The sequence below is a fragment of the Notamacropus eugenii genome, chromosome 3, assembly GCF_028372415.1.
Source record: "Notamacropus eugenii isolate mMacEug1 chromosome 3, mMacEug1.pri_v2, whole genome shotgun sequence".
In the NCBI taxonomy this organism is placed as follows: domain Eukaryota; kingdom Metazoa; phylum Chordata; class Mammalia; order Diprotodontia; family Macropodidae; genus Notamacropus; species Notamacropus eugenii.
Genome location: NC_092874.1, coordinates 431,731,955 through 431,753,200, shown reverse-complemented (window position 1 = coordinate 431,753,200; position 21,246 = coordinate 431,731,955). Strand labels below are relative to the sequence as shown.

General features: G+C 45.7%; 1 protein-coding gene across 1 annotated transcript in view; it reads right to left on the bottom strand.

Annotated features, from left to right (window-relative positions):
- The window catches only part of PLXND1 (plexin D1), a 201,455-nt gene that overhangs the window by 124,561 nt on the left and 55,648 nt on the right, over positions 1–21,246 (bottom strand). Inside the window, exons 3-6 of the mRNA XM_072598409.1 lie at positions 17,864–17,995; positions 12,607–12,707; positions 10,639–10,768; positions 5,977–6,154 (exon numbers count right to left, since the gene is read on the bottom strand). Of these exons, the coding sequence (XP_072454510.1) occupies positions 5,977–6,154; positions 10,639–10,768; positions 12,607–12,707; positions 17,864–17,995 (541 nt within the window). The remainder of the gene's footprint in view (positions 1–5,976; positions 6,155–10,638; positions 10,769–12,606; positions 12,708–17,863; positions 17,996–21,246) is intronic.

The following is a 21,246-nucleotide window of genomic DNA, read 5'->3' as shown; positions in this document are numbered from 1 at the left end:
AATACGCTCTTTCCACTACATCAGCTACTGGAAGGGACCTTAGCAATCATCCAGGTCAATGTTCTCATTTTATCGATGAGGAAACTGGGGTCGAGAGAATTTAAATAGCCAGCCAAAGGTCAACCAGACAGGGAGTAGCAAAACCTTTTGGGTTAGGTCAAAAAGTCAAGAGTTCCTGATTAAAATGTGAATGTTCCTAGAGGCTGAGCCTTTCGCATCCATACAACCTTTGGAGTAGATTTAGTTTGTGGAGAGTAACAGAGGAGAGAAGGTTCCAGCATACTGGGCACTGTCAAGGGACAGCAGGCCAAAATGGCGTGCCTGGATTGTCAGGGTCAGTAGAGTGACAGGAAGCAGGGAAGGAACAGGGAAAAGGAGTCTGGGAAGACTCCAAGACAACCATTTAGCCACTTTGGATATCCTTAGGAATTCCCTAGGGGCTCAGTTCACTCCACCTCCAACCAAAATAGTTAGGAACAGCACGAGACTAGGTGATTTCCAGAGTTTTCCTTAACCTCTCTGAGCTAGAGCCATAGAGGTTGTAGTCTCCCAACTCCTTATTACTTCTCAGAGACACTGCGAAGATAAATGAGGTCAGGTCTGGGGGAAAAGTGAGTTTCTCAGAAGAAGAGGCTTTAATCACCAGGAGAAAATAATGACTGTTCTCATTAAGCACTCTTCAGCATTATGTGTTCACCATACAACCACAGAAGCCAAGGCCCCCAATTTTCCTCTTCAAAATGCTGCCCTGTGTTAGGGGAGAGAGTGAGATGGGTTTGCTTCTTGTATCTCTTTGGATTCAAAGGCAGAAAACAAAAACAAGATGTACACGACCCACCTGGTCACACGCAAACTCAAACACACATGTGCACACACATATACATATACAGAGCATCCCAAGATACACAAATAGAGATGCGGCCCAATACACAGAGAGAAGCAGATGTACAGCAACAAGGGTGGAATGGGGTTGCAAGAGAAACCCCAGAAAGTCCAATCTGTTTGTCTGGGCCAGAGACATTGGAGGTTCACCATTCACAAGGGCTTCATGGGTGTCCCCTGCAACCAGAGCTAGATTGCAAATGTTGCCTGGCAACTTGAGCTGGATTCAGCTTGTGGGTACAATACACATAGGATCCCCTTGGTTCCTGGGGCCCTGAGGCTGGGTGGAGCTGAACAGGGCTGGGCATTCTCTTCAAGATGCGAAGGGGTTGAGATCCCAGGTTCTTTGGCCCCAGGTAGGGCCCTGCAGGCTGACCCTGATACATAGGGAAACAATAAACTCCTCAATCGTTTCACTGTCTGGCTGAGACAATTTACTGTTTCAGCCTTTCTCTCATTATTTAAAGTGTGTTAGGTCTGGTCTCTCCTAGTGACAGCTTGGGTTCTCTGAGCCTGGGGGTGCTTAATTCAATTCAATAATGTCTACTAATGGGTGACTGTGTATTTTGTTGGGGGAGATGCCAAGTTTAGTTAGTTAAGATGTGGTTTCTTCCCTCAGGAAATTTTTTTCTAGTTAAGGGTATCATACGCATGCTGAACACTAGTACATAATATGATATGGTAAGGGCAAAATGGAGAGAGAATGCTCTGTAAGGTCTGATGGGAAGCTCATTAACTGGAGAAGGGGTTACAGGCCAAGTAGGTTTCCTCAAAGCATGTTGGATAGTAACAGGTGCGTAGCAATTTAACAGGTGAAGATGGGGAGAGAGAATATTCCAACAAAGGGAAGAGATAGGAAAAAGTGGAGAGGGGGAGGAGGAATGAAAGATTTATTCAGCGTGGAGAGGGTATCGGAATTTAGAACACCAGAAAAACAAGCCTTCATTAAGTACTTACTGTATGTGCCAGGTACCTTGCTAAGTACTGGTGGCACAAAGAAGGCAGAGAGAGGCTCCGGCCTCAGGAGCTCACATCTCAATAGAGGACACAGCATGACACTAAGAACATACAAAATACGTACAGGGTAGATGGAAGGGAATCTCAGAAGGGAAGGCACTAGCAGTTGAGGAGTCTGGGAAACAAAAGCCTCCTACAAAAGTGGGATTTGGGTCTTTAAGGAAGCTTTTAGAAAGCGAAGAGGCAGAATGGTGAAGGAGGGAATCTCCAGGCATGAGGGTCATGCAAAGCAGGGAGATGGGAAAGGGAGTGGCCTGTAAGAACAGTATAGAGTATGATGGGATCATGGAACAGGAGGAGGGTAATAAAGTTTACAGGGTTGGAAAGGTGGAATGATGCCAAATTGTGGAGGACCTTGGATGGCAGGAAAAGAAATCTGGGCTTTCCTCAGTAGGCATTGAGAAGCCATGGAAAGACCTAGGTCTGATTGCTTACCACCTTAGGGATGGGGAGGAGAGGGAGGAAAGGATAAAGTTTGGAACTTAAGAAAAAAGGAAATGCTAACATAATTGGGGGAACATATGTTTGTGTATACATACATACACACATATTATATATGGTTTGCTGTTGGCCTTCCTTCTTAAAGAGGACCAAAATGACATCGCTATGCTAGAGTCAGTCTCTCTGTGGCTGATCAAACTGATATGAGCTCAGAATGTTCTACTGCAGGTCAGGCACAAAGAGTCCATATGAACATTTGGGGTAGATTCTCTAAATTTGTGCTTCTCATATTTCTTTTGAATGATTTCAATTCTGCTTTGCTCACAGAGCACAGCATCTTTTCTGATGTGGGCACTCCATGCTGAGCAGTCCTGTGCCAGTATCTCCCATGTCTCACAATCAATTCCAAAGTTCTTAAAGAGACTTTGAGAGTAACCTTGTATTGCTTTTTCTGACCTGAATTCTCCATATAGACACAAATACATACATACATACACATATATGAAGCCATATATGTATAAGTATGTGTATACACATATACACATATTTATATATATGAAGCCACTGAAGATATTGGAGCAAAGGAACAATATGACCAGATATATGCATGATTATCCTCATGAAGGATGGATTAGGGGAGGGGAGGGGAAAAGTAAAAAGACCTAGCATGATGGCACCAGGAACAAAGAAGAAAATAGTGATAAAGATGTTGAAGAAGTGAAATGGACAGGACTTAGTAATTTAATCAATTAAGCACCTGCTGTGTACCAACCACTTTGCTAAGAATTGGAAATACAAAAAGAGGCAAAAGAGAGTCCTTCCTCAAGGAGCTCAAGATCTAATGGAGGAGACAACATGGAAACGATTATGTACAAAAACAACAAATAATCATGCACAAACATCTCTACAACAGTGCCTGGCACACAGTAGGTGCTTCATAAAACCTGACGTATTGATAAAACCATATACAAGATAAATGGGAAGTAACTAAGAGAGGGAAGACTCTAGAATTTGGAGGGGATGGGGAAGAGATTTTAGTTGGGACTTAAAGGAAGCTAGGGTCATAAGTGACATAAGAGGTGAGAGAGAAGGAAAAGTCAATAATAAGAGGAAGGTTTTCTAGCTTGGGAGACAGGGTGAATGGTGGTACAATGGACAGAAATAGGGAAGTTTAAGGGGGAAACCACGCCCTTGAGCTCTGAGCTCCGGATTCTAGTTCCAGCTCACCCCTCATACTCCAACTAGTTATATGAGTTCATGCAAATCACCTCACTTTCCTGGGTCCTGTTGTCTCATATATAATTAAGGATAATAATAGCCACTGGAAAGACGTTACTGGACTGTGCAAAAATCAAGTGATGGATGAGGAACTCTGAGGCATTATACATGTATAAAGTGTTAAGGGAGCTTATACATATAGCAAGTTTTTTTGGACTGTGCCCCAGGGATCTGTCCGTGGCCACACACCATTTAATATTTTCAATCTCCTGGAGAAAAACAGCATGCTTACTAAGTCTGAGAATGATACAAAGCTGGGATAATAACTGACAGGTTGGAATGACAGTGAGGACTAAAAAAAAAAAAAAAAGACCTTAACAGGCCAAATCTACTAAAAGCTTCATAGGATAAATTTTTAATGTAATTCTTATTCTTGAATTTTAAAAATAAATTTACAAGTTCAAGAGGGAGGAGGAATGGCTAGACAGCAAAAAATATCTGAGGGATTTAGTGAACTACAAACTCAGTATGACTCAACAGTATGATAACAGTATTCAAAAAGGAAAATTCCAACTTAGGCTGCATTAGGAAAAAGAAGAAGGACAGGTAATAAGCCCACTATAATCTGCCCTGGTCGGACTAGCTCTTAATTACTGTGTTCAGTTCCGGGCATCATACTTTAGGAATTGCATTGACAAGCTGGTGAATGTCCAAATGAGGGTGGCAGAGGGTCGGGATGTCTTGCCTTATGAGATCAGATATGAGACCTGGAGATATTTAGAAGGGTCAAGGGAGAGGAGGAATTTGAAGGGCTGCCATGTGCAAGAGGGATTAGACTTTTCTGTTTAATCACAGAACACAGAACAGAAAAGTCCAGGCTGTCTCAAACAGAAATGGGCTACCTCAGGATGTAGCAAGCTTCCTACTACTAGAGGTATTTAAGCAAAGATCATATTATCATTTGCCAGATACACTGTAGATGGAATTCTTGGTCAAATACAGGTTAGACTAGAAGGTCTCCAAGGCCCCTTTTAACTCTGAGATCCTGGAATTATTCTCCCAAAGCACCTAGCTCAATAAGTATTTTCTGTTTTTCATATTTTCTAATTGTTCCTTATTGTCACTTTTGGACAACTTATCATTTTGTTGTTGCCCAGTCGGGTCCGACTCTTCATGATCCCATTTGGGGCTTTCTTGGCAAAGACATTGACATGGTTTGCCATTTTCTTCTCCTACTCATTTTACTGATAAAGAAACTGAGGCAAAGATGATGAAGAGACTTGCCCAGGATAATACAGCTAGTATCAGAGGCCAGATGTGAGCCTAGGAAGATGAAGCTTCAAGACTCCATCCACTGTGCCACCTAGCTGTCCTTAACTTATAACAGGGCAGCTCAAAGGCTTCTGTTCTGGGTACCAACACATAATAATAAAGACAGGAACGTGGAACAAAGGATTGAGGTGGATTACCAAAGTGTGCGTGAGGCAACATGGTGAATGGATTGGGCACTGGGCTTAGAAAAAAGTTTAATAGCCTGACCTTATCAAGGAGAGGCTTTTCAGTCATTACATTTTAGAGGACTGAAGCTAAGATGGCCTGTAGGCACCTTGAAAAGATGAAGCCCAGAAACTTGGCAGCTCTGAGACCATCTGAGACATTGTCTCTGGCAGCCACCAAATAAAACTAACAGAGAATAATGCCTGGCAGAGACAATATTCCATGAGATCCACGGAAGTAAAATGGTAACACCACTGGCAGACACTGGTAGAGTCTTAGCTGGAAGTTGTCCCTCTACATGGGTTCCCTATGTGGGGGCCCTTCTACACCTGTTCCCAACGTGTGTCTACTCTTCCACTGTGTCCCTAGTTTATGGGAAGAAAATGTTCTATTGCTCTTTTCCTTACGATGATGTTTCATTAAATGCCTTTGCTTTGAAACAACTGCACTTTATATTTGACCAATAAAAGGCCCCATGTGCAAGACAGAAGGAGCCCAAATACTACGTATAAGTTCTCGGAGGTCTAGGGGACATCTTCTTTCTTCTAGGAGGTCGTTAGGCAGCATATTAGATAGACTGGGGCTGGAGTCACGAAGACCTGAATCCAAATCTGACTCTAGACACTTAGCTGTGTGACTGGGCAAATCACTCAACCTCTGTTCAACTTAAGATTTCCTTAAGTGTAAAATAAGATAATAATAGCATCTATTTGCAAGATTGTTGTGAGGAGCAAATGAGACATTTGTCAAGCACTTAGCACAGTGTCTGGCCCACAGTAAGCGCTATGTGAATGCTAGCTGTCACGGTTATTGTTCCATCATCATCATCATTTTCTTCCTCATCACGCCTTGCCTGGGCTAGGCACATAGGAAGCAACCAATAAAGACCTAACTGGTCGCTTGTCATTCTTCAGGTCTTACCTTGGTCCGATGGAAATTCAGGGTACTTGTCCCTAGGAAGGAAGTTGCAGTAAGCTATCTGGTGGCTGAAGTCTGAGCCGGGGACCCTGGCCACAGTGTGGATGCCATTCCCATAGTCACAGGCCATCTCCATCCCACTCAAACTGGGCATGTTGCCGCTGATCTGGATGATCATACCCTGAAAGTACATGTGGCCAACAAGTGAGTAGTGACTCCTCCCTCCCCTTCCTCAGCTTTCCAGTCCACTCTCCCCTACCCCTCACCCCCAAGACAAACTCTGGGGAACATCAGGTGGATGAGGGGAGGGTGACTTTGATAGGGGAAAAGGTAAAATATTTTTCTCTTTACTTCTAGTATTTCCAATCAGCCAATAAACATTTATTAAGTGCCAAGTAATGTGCTAAATGCTGGAAATACAAAGAGAAGTAAAAGACAGCCCCTGCTCTCAAGGAGGTCCCAAACAGTAGGCCTGTCCCCTTCTCACTAAGCCCACTACTAGGAGAACACTCTGTAAGTCCAAGGTCATCATTTCCTACTTCATTCCTCTAAAGTACAAACCCATCTGCCCTGCTTGAGCCTCAGATGGTCAGTGGGAGACAGACTCTGGCACAGTCAGTATGGATTCAAAGGACCTAAATTCTGGTCCTTGCCCCTTCCCCTCCCTTAGCTCTGAGACCTTGGATACATCATTTCATTTCTCTGTGCCTCAGTTTCCTCCTCTGTAAAGCAGGAATAATGAAATATGTCCTGCCTATCTCACTGTATTGTATGCCACACTGCTTCTTACAGAGTTGGGGTCCAAACAAGGCAGGGATGTTGGCAACCCTATCTGAGGCTAAAGAAAATTCATCCTGCTGAACTACATAAAGGGACTTCTACAAAACAATGGAGTGTGTGATGCAGCCCAAATAGAGGTACTTTCAACAATAACAGAAATCATTTCCCAAGGGACTAGCCTGGGTTCATGTACCTGGTCGAGGATTGGATAAAATGACCTCTGAGGTCCCTCTCAACTCCCAGATCATAGGACACAAAATGTACATGGCAGACTTGGAGTCAGCATAGACCTGGGCTTAGATGCCGCTGCCAACATTTGCTACCTCTGTGACTATGGGCAAGTCTCTGCCCTTCTTAGTCAGTCAGTCAGTACACACTTAAGTGCCTACTACGTGCCAGCCATTAAGAGTTTAACAAAAATAAAACAACCCACCTCACAAGATGTCACAAAGAAAGCTCTCTGGAAAACTTAAAATCGCGTCTAAGGAAGCATGAGTTATTATCACTGCTGGCCCGTAAACAATACATCCAGCCCAGAATCAGAGACTAATTTAGTCTGTTTCGACACTAGCATGATTTCCCACTCTTGTGGGGAGGGGAGAGTGACCCCTAACTCATAGAGAACCCAGCCCCTCTGGGATGAGCTGAGCCAGAAGACTGGGGTTAAGTAGACTCGGTTCAAAGGACCAGAGATTCGAGGGCAGTGAGCCAACCCAGCTATTAGCAATAACTCTGTTAGCCTTAAAGCTCAATATGCCTTTGTGGACAGTCTTTATCAATCGCTATGGTCGAATACATTTATCACCTATAGGCCAACGCATAGGCAAGTTTTTCCACTTTGAGCAAGGCTGGCTCTTTGTCACAGACACAGACTCACAGGGTCCCAGATTCAGAGCTGGGAGGGGCCTCTGGTGTAGAGTCCAACCTATTCATTTTACAGATGAAGGAACTGAGGCTCAGAGTTTTCGAGGCAGGATTTGAACGCAGGTCTTCTAGGCCTAGAGCTCTATCTACTACACTAAGTCACCATGCTCCATCGCTAGGCCATTTGGTTTTGGAAGGGATCATTAGCAGTCCTCCTCAGGACCACACCCAAAGCTCTTTCAGTCTGGTGGTCCCCAAGAAAGCTGAGGATTTATCTGATTCTCTTTTCAGTTTGGGTTTATCTCTGTGCCACAGTGAGGTCACATATAGTGATGGCAGAGGAGACCTCCAGGCCAACTGCCTTCATTTACAGAAATGAGAGAGGGAAACAATTCCAGGGTCAGGAAGAAAGCATGTGTGACTTTAGGGCACCTGCCACTGGTCAGTGCTGTGTGAGGTAGGCCTTCTGCCTGAGTCATGAAGCTGGGGGGTAGCGGGGCTGAAGCTGCTTCACTATCAGGAGTTCCCAGCCTGGTATCACTTCAAAAAAAATGTTCTCATTTTGTTCCCTTTTGACAGCAGTCCCCTAAACACTCGTCAGGCCCTGCCTATCTGGCACAGACGGCAAGGCTTCAGAGAATGGTGGCTGAGGGGAGGGGAGCTTTTCAGCAGCTCAACAAGAGCTGAAGAACTGTCCCTTTCTCCCTGGGGGAGAGCGAGAAAAGTATCACCCGGCAGCAGCTTTGGGAGGATCATCTGTTCGTCTGAATGCAAAATAGCAGGTTGGCATTTGGCGGTTTTGCAAATATTGACTCCTACCTCTCTAGGCTCCCAAAAAAGAAGAGAAAGGAAAAAACCCCACCAGGAATGCTAGGACTTGGGAGGTGGGCCGTCCATCGGCCCTGGTCCTCCCTCATCAGCCTGGCGGTGGTCTGGGGAGGTGCCCGCCTGTCCCTCCCTGCTTCGGGCAGGCTTTCTTGGGCACAAAGCCAGACCCTCAGCATGGTCTAAGCCAAGCCACTAAGGTTCCCAGAGGCAACTGGGACTCAAGGGGTCATTACTGTAAGTCAAAAAAGAGACGCCTGAGAAACACTGAGCTGGCCATGGGCTGGGCCCAATTCCCATGGTCAGGGGTGAGTAACCACGAGGCCCTGCTCCCATATCAGAAACGGTTATTTTTCTCATATATATGTGTATATGTCTAGAGGTATGTATGTATACATAACTATATACATATATGCATATGCATACATATATACACACGTTTCTATATGCACATGCATGTGTATGTAGGTATGCATGTATGTATGCATACATGTACATGTGGTACATAGAGGCCTAGATCAGGAGTCAAGTAACAAGATCAAATCCTGACTGCCACTTTTATACACACACATATTTATATGTGTACACATACATGTGTCTATATGTGTATACATACATGCATACACACATACACATACCTGCATATCACCATGGCAAGTTCCTTCCTTTTTCTGGGTCTCCATTTTTTTAATCTATAAAATGGGGTGGACGAGAGGACCTAGCAGGTCTTTCAGCCACAAAGGGTTATAATCCTTTCCTTGGCTTTCCTAAACTCCCATATCATGTGGTCCTTAAAGACAACACACCCCTGTGTGACTATGAGCACGTTGCTTACAGTCTCTGGGCCTTGGTTTTATCATCTGTCAAAGGGGCATGACGATTCCTTAAGAGGATCTTGTGAGAGTGAAATGAGTACAAAATGAACTTCATGAAGGGAAGTGCTGTCAAAATGATGACACCTTTACTGACATGAAAGATTCCAGTGACGGCCAGTGTGATGCTCCCTTGGTCACCTGGAGGGGTTACCATTAATGAATGGTTTGGTCCATCTGCGTGCAAAGTCTTCTAGTCCTTTGAATAGCTGTCTTGGCCCCACCTCAGGCTCTGGTTCTAGGACTATCCAGGGATAACAAGGGTGCATACTGGAGTCACTAGGCTAAGATCACATAGACCTGGGATCATCGGCCTCCATGCTGGCCCAGCTATCCCCCTGGGTCTGGTCAGTTCTAGTGCTCCCTGACAATCAAGCCTCCACCTTGCACTTAGTTCCAGTAAATGGGATACTGGATGGAGGGAATTGGGGGCTGAAGTCCTGCTCTAGAACCCCAGTCTCCATAAGTGGTCCCCACACTGGAATGCTCAAAGTAGACATTGACAGTTGCCTGTCACCTGTTACCTGTGCCAGACTCCCCTGATGATTCCTCCAGTCTCCTGTTGGGGTATTCATCTGCTGCCCATCACCGTACCATCCTGACTCTAATGCTGACCTGCTTGGGGATCCTTCACATGGACTGCTGCTGAGATCTGCCCTGATTACCTGCCCACCCTGCTGAGGCTGCCTGACCTCATCCATCCTGATGCCATTAGAGTCCTAGGTCACAGGCGTATAAATGTCAAAGGTAGAGGATACCTCAGATCTCATCTAATATGTAAACTGAGTTTCAGAGAAAGAAAGTGGCTTACTATCATACAAATAACAAAAGGCAGAACTGGGATTTGAACCCAGGCCTTCTGAGTCTATCTTTTATATTTATTCCAATAAGCCACACCCCTCCGAGTAGTCACCCTGTGGGGTCATGCTTGGTTGTTTCCCAGTTGAGAAAGCATCACGAATTCTGAATAATTCTGTAAGGAATGGGCCCAGTCTACCTACTCTTATAGATGAGTAAACAGTTCAAGAGAAGGTTGTTATTGTTGTGTTCATCCTTGGCTGCCCAAGAAGACCATGTCTTCGGAGAAATGATGACATGACCTACACTTGACTTTGTTTTGAGTGAGTGAGGGCTGTGCAGGGTTCAAGAGAAGGTAAGTGACCTGCTGATGGTCAAACAGCTAGTCTGAGGCAAGATTTGAGCCAGTCATCCTGATTTCAAACTAGAACTGTAACCACTTTATCTCACTACCTCTCAGCAAGCTGGCAGGTTCCCTCTTTCCCAACTCCCTGCTCCCCCCACTCCTTGCCTGCTGCATATTTACCGAATACTCCTGGTGGATATTGATTTCTGAGGGCAGGATAGTCATAGAGGGGCAGCGCTGGACGCCCTCGCTGGCACTGGTCCAGAAGTGGGGTTGACTGGAGTTGGCACACTCATGCTGGAGGGAGCACCTGCAGCCAGGTGAAGAGAGAGAAATACTTAGGCATTGCAACTAAGCCTGAGCCCACTCTGCCCCTGCCATCTCTCTACTAGACCCTTCCAGTGTCCAACTTTGTTACAACTGGAACACTCTTACAAGCCTTCTTTCTAGCCCCAATCCCTGCTCTTACACTTTGCTTTTCCTTGATGACGTCTCTTCCCCTGCAACCCTCTCCAATGGACACTTTTCCATTTGCCCAAAATCACAGAGAGACATAAAGATGTCGACAGATTCCCAGCTTACTATTGCTGAGTCCATTTCACTGCTCCAAGCCTAGTTCTGGGCAAAGGGTAGGTGCCTATAAATATTGTGCATCTCAGGATTGAGAAGGACTTACAGAGGCTGCTATCTAGTCCAACGCATGCCTGAATGAGAACCCCTTCTACAATGTATGCCAGAAGTGGTTACCTGGCTTTTGCTTAAACATTTCTAGAGACAGAAGTTTACTTCCCAAGGCAGCCCATTTTGCTTTTCAGTATTTTTTTTCAGTTGTGTCTGACTCTTTGTGACCCCATTTGAGGTTTTCTTGGCAAAGATACTGGAATAGTTTGCCATTTCCCTCTCCAGCTCACTTTGCAGATGAGGAAACTGAGGCAAATAGGATTAAGTCACTTGCCTAGGGTCACACAGCTAGTAAATGTCTAAGGCTGGATTTAAACTTAGGTCTTTCTGACTCTAGGCCTAGGACTCTATCCATTGTACCGCCTACTTGTCCAAAATAAATATAATATAGCTAAATACAAGCTAGTTAGGGAGGAAAAGCAGGAGCAATTGGATGGCATCAGGAACAGTATCATGTGGAAGGTGCTGCTTGGCCTCTCTCCCTTCTTTGCAGAGGTGACCTTGACCTTGACCCATTCATGGCTACTCTTTGGATCCAACCATTCAACCAAGACCAAATCCACCAAATTGCATTAGTGTCTGACCCATCTTTCTTCGACAGTGCCACTAGAATAGTTGGACAGACTTTATCAAATCCTTTTTTTCTGGTAATCTGGGTAAATTACGCCTGTAGTCTTCCTGTAACTGTTTTTCTGATGTTTTTGAGGGCATCTATAGTTGGCCCCGTATCTAAAAAAAAATGCCCATTACAATGTACCTGGTAAGTAATCCCTCAGCCTTTGCTTGAAGGCTTCCCTCCAATAAAGGGAAAAGTACTACCTTCCAAGGCAACCTTCTTCCTCTGGGATCCCATCTCTGCCACTTACCTTCCGTGTGACTTTGGGCAAGTCACTTCTAGAATCATGAAGCTACAGTTAGAAGGGCTTTCAGAGGTCAGCTAATCTATCTCCCTCATTTGACAGATGAAGAAACTGAGGTTAAATGACACAGATCATAAACTGTGGAAATAGCATATAAACCCAAATCTAATGATCTTTCTACTGCAACCTTAAGCTTTCTCATTTAGAAAATGGGAGCAGTGGATTAGGTGATGTTCAGGTTCCCTTCCATCTATAAACCTATGCTCCTGTGATGCACTTGTGGAAAGCTCTAATTGTTAGGAAGTTCTTCCTGATAACAAGCCTTAATTTGTCTCTTTGCAGCTTTTCACACTATCCTTCACTTTCCATAACACCCTGCTTCCAGAGTACCAATGGGCAATACAGCCCTTCTTCCTCCAGTCCCAGATCCCAACAGCAGATATAGAGGGAGGAGAGGAAGGGAAGAAGGATCATGGAATGGCAGCCTAGCCCTACCTCCTCTGGTCGCAGTTCCAATGACTCACCCAGAGTCCAATGGCAGGGAGAGAGGGAGAAGAGGGAGGGAAGAAGGATCATGGATGGCAGCATGCCTCTATAGGAGCCTTACCTCGTCTCCATGGCACACCAGCCACAGTAGGCATCCTCCGCAGCAAGGCAGTCTGGGCAGGTTTTGTACTGATCACATACGGCAACTTTCACCCTGGCCATCTGTAACCAGGAGCACAAGGCAGTCACTCCCCAGAAATGGGGTCCGTTCTACAGGAAGCTTTCCCTGATGACTTTGGGCCCCACTAATCTCCCTGTATTCTCCCAGATTCCTATAACACTTAGCAGATGCTGCTGTTCTATTACTCAAAACTCAGAGTCAATAAACATTTAGTAAAGGTGCCTACTATGTGCAAGGAAGCTTGGTGTGAAGGGTGCAAAGATCAAACAGCCTCTGCCTTGGAAGACTTTCCAATTTAAAAAGGGTGACAGGGCATGTACATGTTTATTAAATAGAATATAAGCTCCTTGAGAGCAGGGACTGTCATTTTTGTCTTAGTATCCCTGAATACTAGCACAGAATGGATGCTTATGCTTATTGATTAAATAACTGATGAGCATAAGGTAGAATGAAATCAGATCAAAACAGAGATCCAGTCGAAATGCTGCAAGAAATTTGGAGTTCAGGTCTTCCCTCAGATCCTCATTAGCTATGTGACCCTGAGCAAGTCACCCAACCTCTGTTTCCTCATCTTTATAATGGGGATAATACCAACCTTATAAGACTGATATGAAAATCAAATGATTTACACAGGTAAAGAGCTCTATAAACCTCAAAAGGGTTATATAAATTCTAATTACAATAATAACAACTATTAATATTTCTACATTCCCATTTGGAGGATAAGCTGACCTCTGAAAGCCCTTCTAACTCAGCTGGGCTAAGGGATGGGGGGGGCACTCAGGAAACACTTCATGGAGCCTAGTGCTACATCTGAGCTTTGAAGAAAAGGAGAATTTCAACTAGCAGAGAGGAAGATTCCAGGGGTAGAAAGTGCACACGTAGGGAGGGGGGAGAAGACAGGACAACACTGAGAAATAGTGAGGAGTACAGACTGATGAGTGGAAAGCAGAAGGCATGAAGGGTGGTAGAGTAAGTTCATGATGGAAAGGCTGGCTGAGTCCAGTGTGGAAGCTGAATCCTGCTAAGCTGAGGAGAAGCTTGCATCTTATTTTATAACAACAACAGGAAGCCTCTGAAGGATTTTGAGGGAGTATCCATGTCAGACCTGTGTTTTAGGAAGGTAACTCTGACAATTGTGAGAAGGATAGAGAGAGCAGTGAAGAGTTCTTACAGGGGTCCAGGGGAGAAATAAGGAGAGCCTACACTAGAGGAAAACAGAGCCCAGGGAGAGAAAGGATGAAGGCAATAGACAGCCCCCAGCATACAGCACCAAGAGGATGGACGGGGAAAGGCAGGGGAAGAAAATATCCCAAATGATCATGGGCCTTGGGGTTTGGGTGACCAGAACATGGCTTATTTTGGAACAGAGTACAGGGCCCCTCCCTACCCACAAGAGTCCCACTTAGTGGTCCCACAAGCTGCCACTCTGGGTGGCCGTCTCTGGCCATCTCTCCGGCCAGGACTCCCAGAAGGCCCTGGAGTCACTGATAGGTTACAGTATGAGGCATCTTAAGAATGCCCCTTTCCCAAAAAATGTTCTCCCCCTGCTGGCGGGGGAGAGCCTGAAATTCCCACCATTCGCTATCCTATTCCTCTGGACGAAGACATTGAAGTCCCTGGTTAAAAAAAAAGTCAGTGTCACCCAGCCATGACCATCTCTCAACAGCAGAGCTGGACTTGTTTTCTTAGTTTTGTGTGGTGTGTATGTAGTCCAATGGAATGGGTACCGGGTGTGGAGTCAGGGAGTCCGAGTTCTCCCCTGATAGAACGTAAGCCACTTGTGGGCAGGGTCGGTTTCATATTTGTTCTTGTGTCTCCAGAGCCTGGTATAAAAAAGGTGCTAAATAAATACTTAGTGATTGACTGCATTGCAATCCTGGATGTCACTGTAGTACCTAACCGCACAGCTCCAGTTTACTCCTCTAGAAAATGGGGATAATAATATTCAGAGCACCTATCTTACACAGTTGTTGTGAAGTCCAAATGAAATGATAGGTAAAAATCCCTTTGTTAACCTTATGTCATTTCCTCCTCTTCCTCCTACTCAATTCAATTCAATAAACACTTTTTAAGTGCTTACTATGTGCCAGCACTGTGCTAAGTAAAACTGGGGACAAAAAAAAAAAAAGGCAAAAAATAGCCCCTGCCTTCAAGGAGCTTATAATCTATTTGTTATAGTAGAAGTGGTGGTAGTAGTACTACTACTACCACTACCACTACTACTACCACTACTACCACCACTACTACTAACACTACTACTACTCCCACCACCATCTGTGTGATCTTGGGCTAGCCAAGATGGACTTTGAAGGATGAACAAGACTTTGACAGGCTGAGATGGGGGAAGGCAGGACCTGATGTGATGGATTAGAAAAGACTCTGGATTTAGAATCAAGAGTATCCAAGGTCCTAATCTGAACTCCACTATGTTCTAGCTGTGTAACTTTGGACAAGTCACTTAACCTCTGAAGCTCAGTTTCTGCTTCTATAAAACGAAGGCGTTGCATTAGACAAACCCCAGGATCCCACCCAGCAGCTCCCAGTCATGTAACTTTAGGAGCTGCTGATCACAGGTGGAGGAGATGGTATAAGCAAAGTCCCAGAGGCCAGAAAGTATTGAAAAAGAAGCTTTGGAAATGCAAGTCATCCAATCCGGCCGAAGGAAAGGGAGGTGAGTGAGGTTGTAAAGGACACTATGGGACCAGATGATGAAGAGCCTTGAATGCCAGACTCAGACATGTGGTATTTGTCCTCTAGATAGCTACTGGAGTTTGCTGAGCAGCAGAGTGTCACAAAATGGCACCTTAGGAAGAAGCTAAGCTGTGTCCATGCCATAATGTGCAGAGAGCCAGCCCTGCTGCTATCACATGAATGTAAAGGCTGTAGGACTAAGAGTGAGATGGGGCCTTATTGATCCAAATGCCACATTCTACTGATAAGAAAACAGAGGGGCAGAGTTAAGATCACTTACCCCCTGTCACGGTGGTAATAATCAACAGAACCAGAATTCAAACCCAGGCCCTCGGATTTCAAAGCCCAGTTTCATTATCTCCATTTTATAGAAAAGAAAACTGAGGCTCAGAGGTGATCACACAGCTAATAAGACTGCAGGCCAGGATTCAAACCCAAGCTTACTGGCTCTTCCCATTCACCCACACTGCCTCCATGGGGCTCTCTCTTCTCTTGAGTGTAGAATGATTAGAAGCACATATTCTTGCACAGTTGGGTTTGTGGAAAGTCTGAGGGTAGAGGAAAAGGAAGAAACAACAGACATCCTCTCCAAGGTCCAGTATGCCCTGTCCAAACGCAGGAGGATGGAGGCCCTGGGGCTCCGGACAGCAGGAGCTCTGAGCTCCTTGGCAACTGGGGTCTGGGCCTGAGTCCCTGTGCAGCCTCCCTGTCTGGCTTTAGGGGAGGAGGGAGTAGGGAGATGAAGATAGCGATAAGTAGTGGCTTAGCCCAGCATGGCCCGGTCTGGAGGGAATTATGGTCAGAAAATAAAAATATAAAATTAGTGGTTCCTGCTTTTGTTTCGACAGATTAAGACCTAATTTAAACCAGAGCTTGACTCCTCACTGGCCAATCAGGACTCTTCAAGGAGAGGTAAAGGGGAAGACTGCTCTCCCCCCAGGTAGGGTGGGGGCCTGAGGGCAGAACACTGCCTGGAGGCAGGAAACCAGGCACTTAGCTCTGCCAGCACTCAAAGGAGCAATTTTTACCTGCCTGGGTCTCAGTCTCTCCAATAGTAAAATGGGATGATGATCCAGGTTGATTTATTTATTTATTTTTAATAAAGGGCTTTCAGATCCTACCCTGCGCAGTCAGTCCAGCCTTCTTTTGAATGCTTCCCTTCATTACCGCTGCCCATGGGGATGCTTCCCTTCTCTGAATTCCTACTGCATTGACTACCTGTCATCTTTATTCTGCCACTCACTCACGCAGTGTCTTGTTCTATAACTGCTAACTTGAATTTCTCAGTCAGAACAGTGGAACTGAGGAGGTTTGCCGGTCGTGGAGAGGAGCGAGACCTCAGTGGGGTCCTAGAATCACAGGATCAGACCTATTAGGCTTGAGGTTCATCTGTCCAGCCCCTATCCCTTCTCAGAGGAGGAAGCTAAGGCCCATGACTGACTCAAAGTCACACAACCAGTAAGGGGAGACTCAAACCCAGATCTTTTGACTCCAAGTCCAGTGTTCTTTTGAATACACCACCCTGTCCTTGGTCTTTGGTCCAGGGCTCTCTAACCTGAGATGTAAAAAGTCTATGGATGGCACAGTAATGAGGTTATAAGCAGGGCTGTGGTGAGGGCCTTGAGGGAGCATCTCTGTGCTAGTAGGATCATTGCTTCAATTCTATGCAACAAGCATTTATTAACCACCTACTATATGCCAGGCATTATGGGTGGGGAACCTGCAACTTCAAGGCCACAAATGGCCCTCTAGGTCCTCAAGTGCAGTCCTTTGACTGAAGCCAAACTTCACAGAACAAATCCCCCTAATAAAAGGATTTGTTCTGTAAAACTTGGACTCAGCCAAAAGGATGCACCCAAGGACCTAGAAAGCAACAGGTTTCCCATCCTTGTGCTAGACTTTAGGAATATAGAGAAAAAAACAAAATCAAAGAATCTTTCCCTTCAGTGAGCTTATCTTCTATTGGAAGAATACAATAAGTGCACAAATAAGTCAAGGAAAACAATATACAAAGTAATTTCAGGAGGGTAAGAACGTGGGAACGAGGAAAGGTCTCATTTTGGGAGTTGGGATCTGAATTGTGCGCTTTGGCAGAAACTCTCTGACGCACATTTAGCCCCCAATTCCTTGTTCAAAACTGGGTGCTCTTCTGGAAAAGAGGAGCGAGTGTCTGTATAAATGGGCTGGTAGACAGGGCTGTCACTGCCTCATATCCCTGGCATGGAGACTTGGCCTCAAAGTATGTGCTAGTGCAAAATGTCTCAGTCCATGACACCCACTAGACAAGGTTCCTCCGGAGCCATCCCCCCTGCCCCCCAGATATAGACGCTCACGTGACTGTATCCAGGGAGGGCTCAGAAATAACCTTTTGTTTTCTCTAAGGGGATCCTCAGTTGCCCTCCCAATCAGAAAGATTCACCCTGGAGACATTCCAGGCCACAGAACCCACAGGAGGAATGGAACCCCTGGGAAGGGGACAAGGGAGGGAGAGGAGGGTTCTTACCTGGTGGGATGTCATCACATAGAGGTAGCTGGGATCCGAGGGGTCAAACTGCATGATGTGGTGCACGGCCTCCCCATAGGCCACCGTGATGGACTTCCTGCTCATCATGTTCATGGTGGCGTTCAAGTTAATCTGCCAAGAAAGTAGGAGGGGGAGCCCAAAGCAATTAGGGTAATTGTGGTAACTGAAAATCTGCCAAGAAAGTCAGGGCAAGGAGTGAAAAGCTATTAGGGTGACTTTGGTAAGTGTCTGAGAGAACAGAAGGAGGAAAAATACATGTGTTTTCCAAAGTGGGAAAACATGACAACTTATCAAGGCTTTGGCATTCACCATCCTTAGGACACCATTTCTCTGACCAGGAAGGCTAAAGAAACTTCTAACTGGCATATAACAGCTAGGAGTCTTCTCACTTTCCCAGAATTCATCATGCTCACTGTCACTTGAGATACTACTGCCATCCCCTCTGTCTGGAATGCCCTCCCACCTCCTCTGCCCTATCCAAATCCAGGTCAGACTTAGACTGTGGGAACCAGAAGGGACCCCGGAGGTCATTTGGCCCCAAAGCAAAAATCTAGATCATCCTTAACAAGTTGTCATTCAGTCTTCATTCGAAGCTCCCCCAAGAAGAGAAAGGCACTATTGGCCAGGGCAGTTCTGTTCTACTATCTCTTTAAATAGAAGACATGATGTAAAGAAGAAAAAAAAACCCAATGAATTTGGAGTCAGAGGACCTGGGCTTGAATCACAACGGTTATTGGCCACCTCTGGGTGACCTGGCCAAGTACTTTATTAATCTGTGTAATATCGTGTAAAATCAGGGTGAAGGGCTGATAACAATAAGACTTTTCAGATCCTCCTTCATGCTAGGACCTCACCTCTGTGAATTATTCCAAATTTATCCTGTCTATATGTAGTTTTCTGGGGTTGTTTTTACATTTTCTGCCCCATTAGACCATGAGCTCTTTGAGGGTGGGGACTGTCTTTTTCCTTTCTTAGTATCCCCGATGCTTAGTACAGTGCCTGGCACATAGTAGGTCAGCATTGCTGACTTGATTTCCTCCCTTGTTACACAGCCAGTAAATGTCTGGGGCAGGATTTGAGTCTGGGTCTCCCAAATCCAGGCCTATCACCCTTTTTACTATGGCAGGTCACCTTTTTTTCAAATGACCTTCAAGGACCCTACCAGTTCAAAATCTAAAGTCTGAGATAGTTCTGTTAGGAAATCCTTTCTCACACAGAGCTGAAATCTATCTTTCTATATATGTCTCTCTTTTCTATCCTAGTTCTGAATTCAAGGCCAAGCAGAATAAATAAATTTAATCCCTCACCTGCATGACAACCTTCAAATATTTAAAGACAACCTCTAAGTTCTCCCTAAAGGCAGGGATGTACTGGGGCCAGTTCTTATCAACTTGTAAGAAGCAGCTGTTAAATTATCAATGGGAGTACATATACCTCAGAAAGAGAAAAAGGCTAAAAATGCTGATAAAACTTAGAAGTATATCATGGATTCATCCTCCCCACTGCCAGCCCCCAGAGATATTTGTTAAACATTTATCAGCACCCTAAATCTCCTCTGCACTAGACACCACCAGCTCTTTCAACCAGTCTAGGTATAGAATGTATTTGAATGCCTTAGCCATTCTGGTGGCCAGCTCCTGCACATGTTCTAGTTTGCAGACATCCTCTCTAAAATGGGATGGCCCATCTTCTAGATGTGTCTGAGCAGGGCAGAACTACCACTTTTCTTCTTTTGCAGAACTAGGTTCTGAAGCTAGTGACCAGCTGGCTGCTTTGTTGCCAGATTACAAGGCATTCTACAAAGCACAGTCCAAGATGTGGTCCTCTCAAGTATGGAATCCTGGATGACTTGAGTATAGTAGACAAGGGAAGGGCCTTCAGCATGGACCTGTATGGGGGAGCAAGCCATCTGGGATCAGACACAGGGTTTGGATTACAGACCCAGAGAGCAGGAGGAGCAGAGAGTCCAACTAGGCCAGAGGCCCAGTGTTCTCCTCTCTACTGTCCCATGCGGCTATTGGCACACAGCCAGACTCCCCCAGCTGACTGGGTTACAAAGGAGAGACCACAAGAGATGGGAAGACGCTTGGATTGAATTGCCTTTCTCATTCCAGGGTTGGACGTCCTCTCCAGCCAGGGTGCCCAGACAGCTCTGATGAAATGTATTTGTGTTATCTTGAAAGAAACAAACAAACGGGTTGTTTCTAGGCCTCCTCCCAGCCCTCTTCACCAATCAGTCCCAAGGAATACCCAGATCAAAGCTCCTTCCCTCTCACTAGCTGAGTAAAAGGGGAGCCCCCCTTGTCCCTTCTACACGCCAGCCAAGGCCCTGTCAGCCACATCCCTGGCACCCGCTCCTTCAGTGGGCCAAGGAATGAGGTAAGAGTCAGCGGGAGCAGCTTGGGGAACAAAACTGTGGCCAAGCCCAGGCTGGGGGAATGGGAGTGTATTTTCTGGAGTAGGGACTTGGAGAGGCCCAGGAAGCATTTGCCCTGGGCTGTGCCATGCTTCATTCTGCTCCCTCCAGGGGATTTCCCAGTGACCAGGTTCAGCATCAGACTCTCTCTGAAACCCAACTCTACTTCCTCCCTATTCCCATAGCCAGCTCTACAGCCATCACATGGCACCTTCTCCCCTCCGCCTATTGGAAGCCAGTCAAACTACTATTCACGTCCAGGTGCCATCTCTACCTAGACAGGTCCCAGTTATGACCTACAGGGAGCCTTCTATATCCTTGGTTAACTTGAAACCCCCAAGGTACAAGGGCTTCTGGTTAGACATCTGTGGATGAATTAGATTAGCAGTATCTGAGTCAATTATCCCGGGCAGCCTGTCTCTAATGGAGGTTCTGCAGATGAGGCTGATTTTCTCTGATAGAATAATAAGTACAGAGCTGTTAATCCTGTAGAAAGGTGTAGAGGGGTTTGAGGGGCCACGTCCCCACACCCCTCCCATCCTGTCCCTCACCAGGCTTCAAAGGCTTCTGCACAACACACAGTTGGCCCCTTTCTATACACACGACCCTTGCCCAGGCAGAAATGGGGAAAGACTTTGGCTCTTCTGAGTTCTCCCATCTCTTGCAAAGCAGACAGACAGGAAGGGAGATGGGGAGGAGGGAGTGGGTTATTGGATTCTCTCTTCTCTCTTCCCAGCATCTCAATTCCTGAAACCACATTATGGCGACTGCCTCCAGGAATGTGACCACCTGGGACTGAGGTCAAGCCGGCGGCCCTAGAATGTTACCGTGGGAAGGAGAATGCTGGCTTTGAGGGCTGAGGACCTGAATTCAAAACCACACCTCTGCAACCTAATATATGTGTGGCCTTGAGCTCCTCCCAGGTTCCTCAACTCAAAAATGAGAG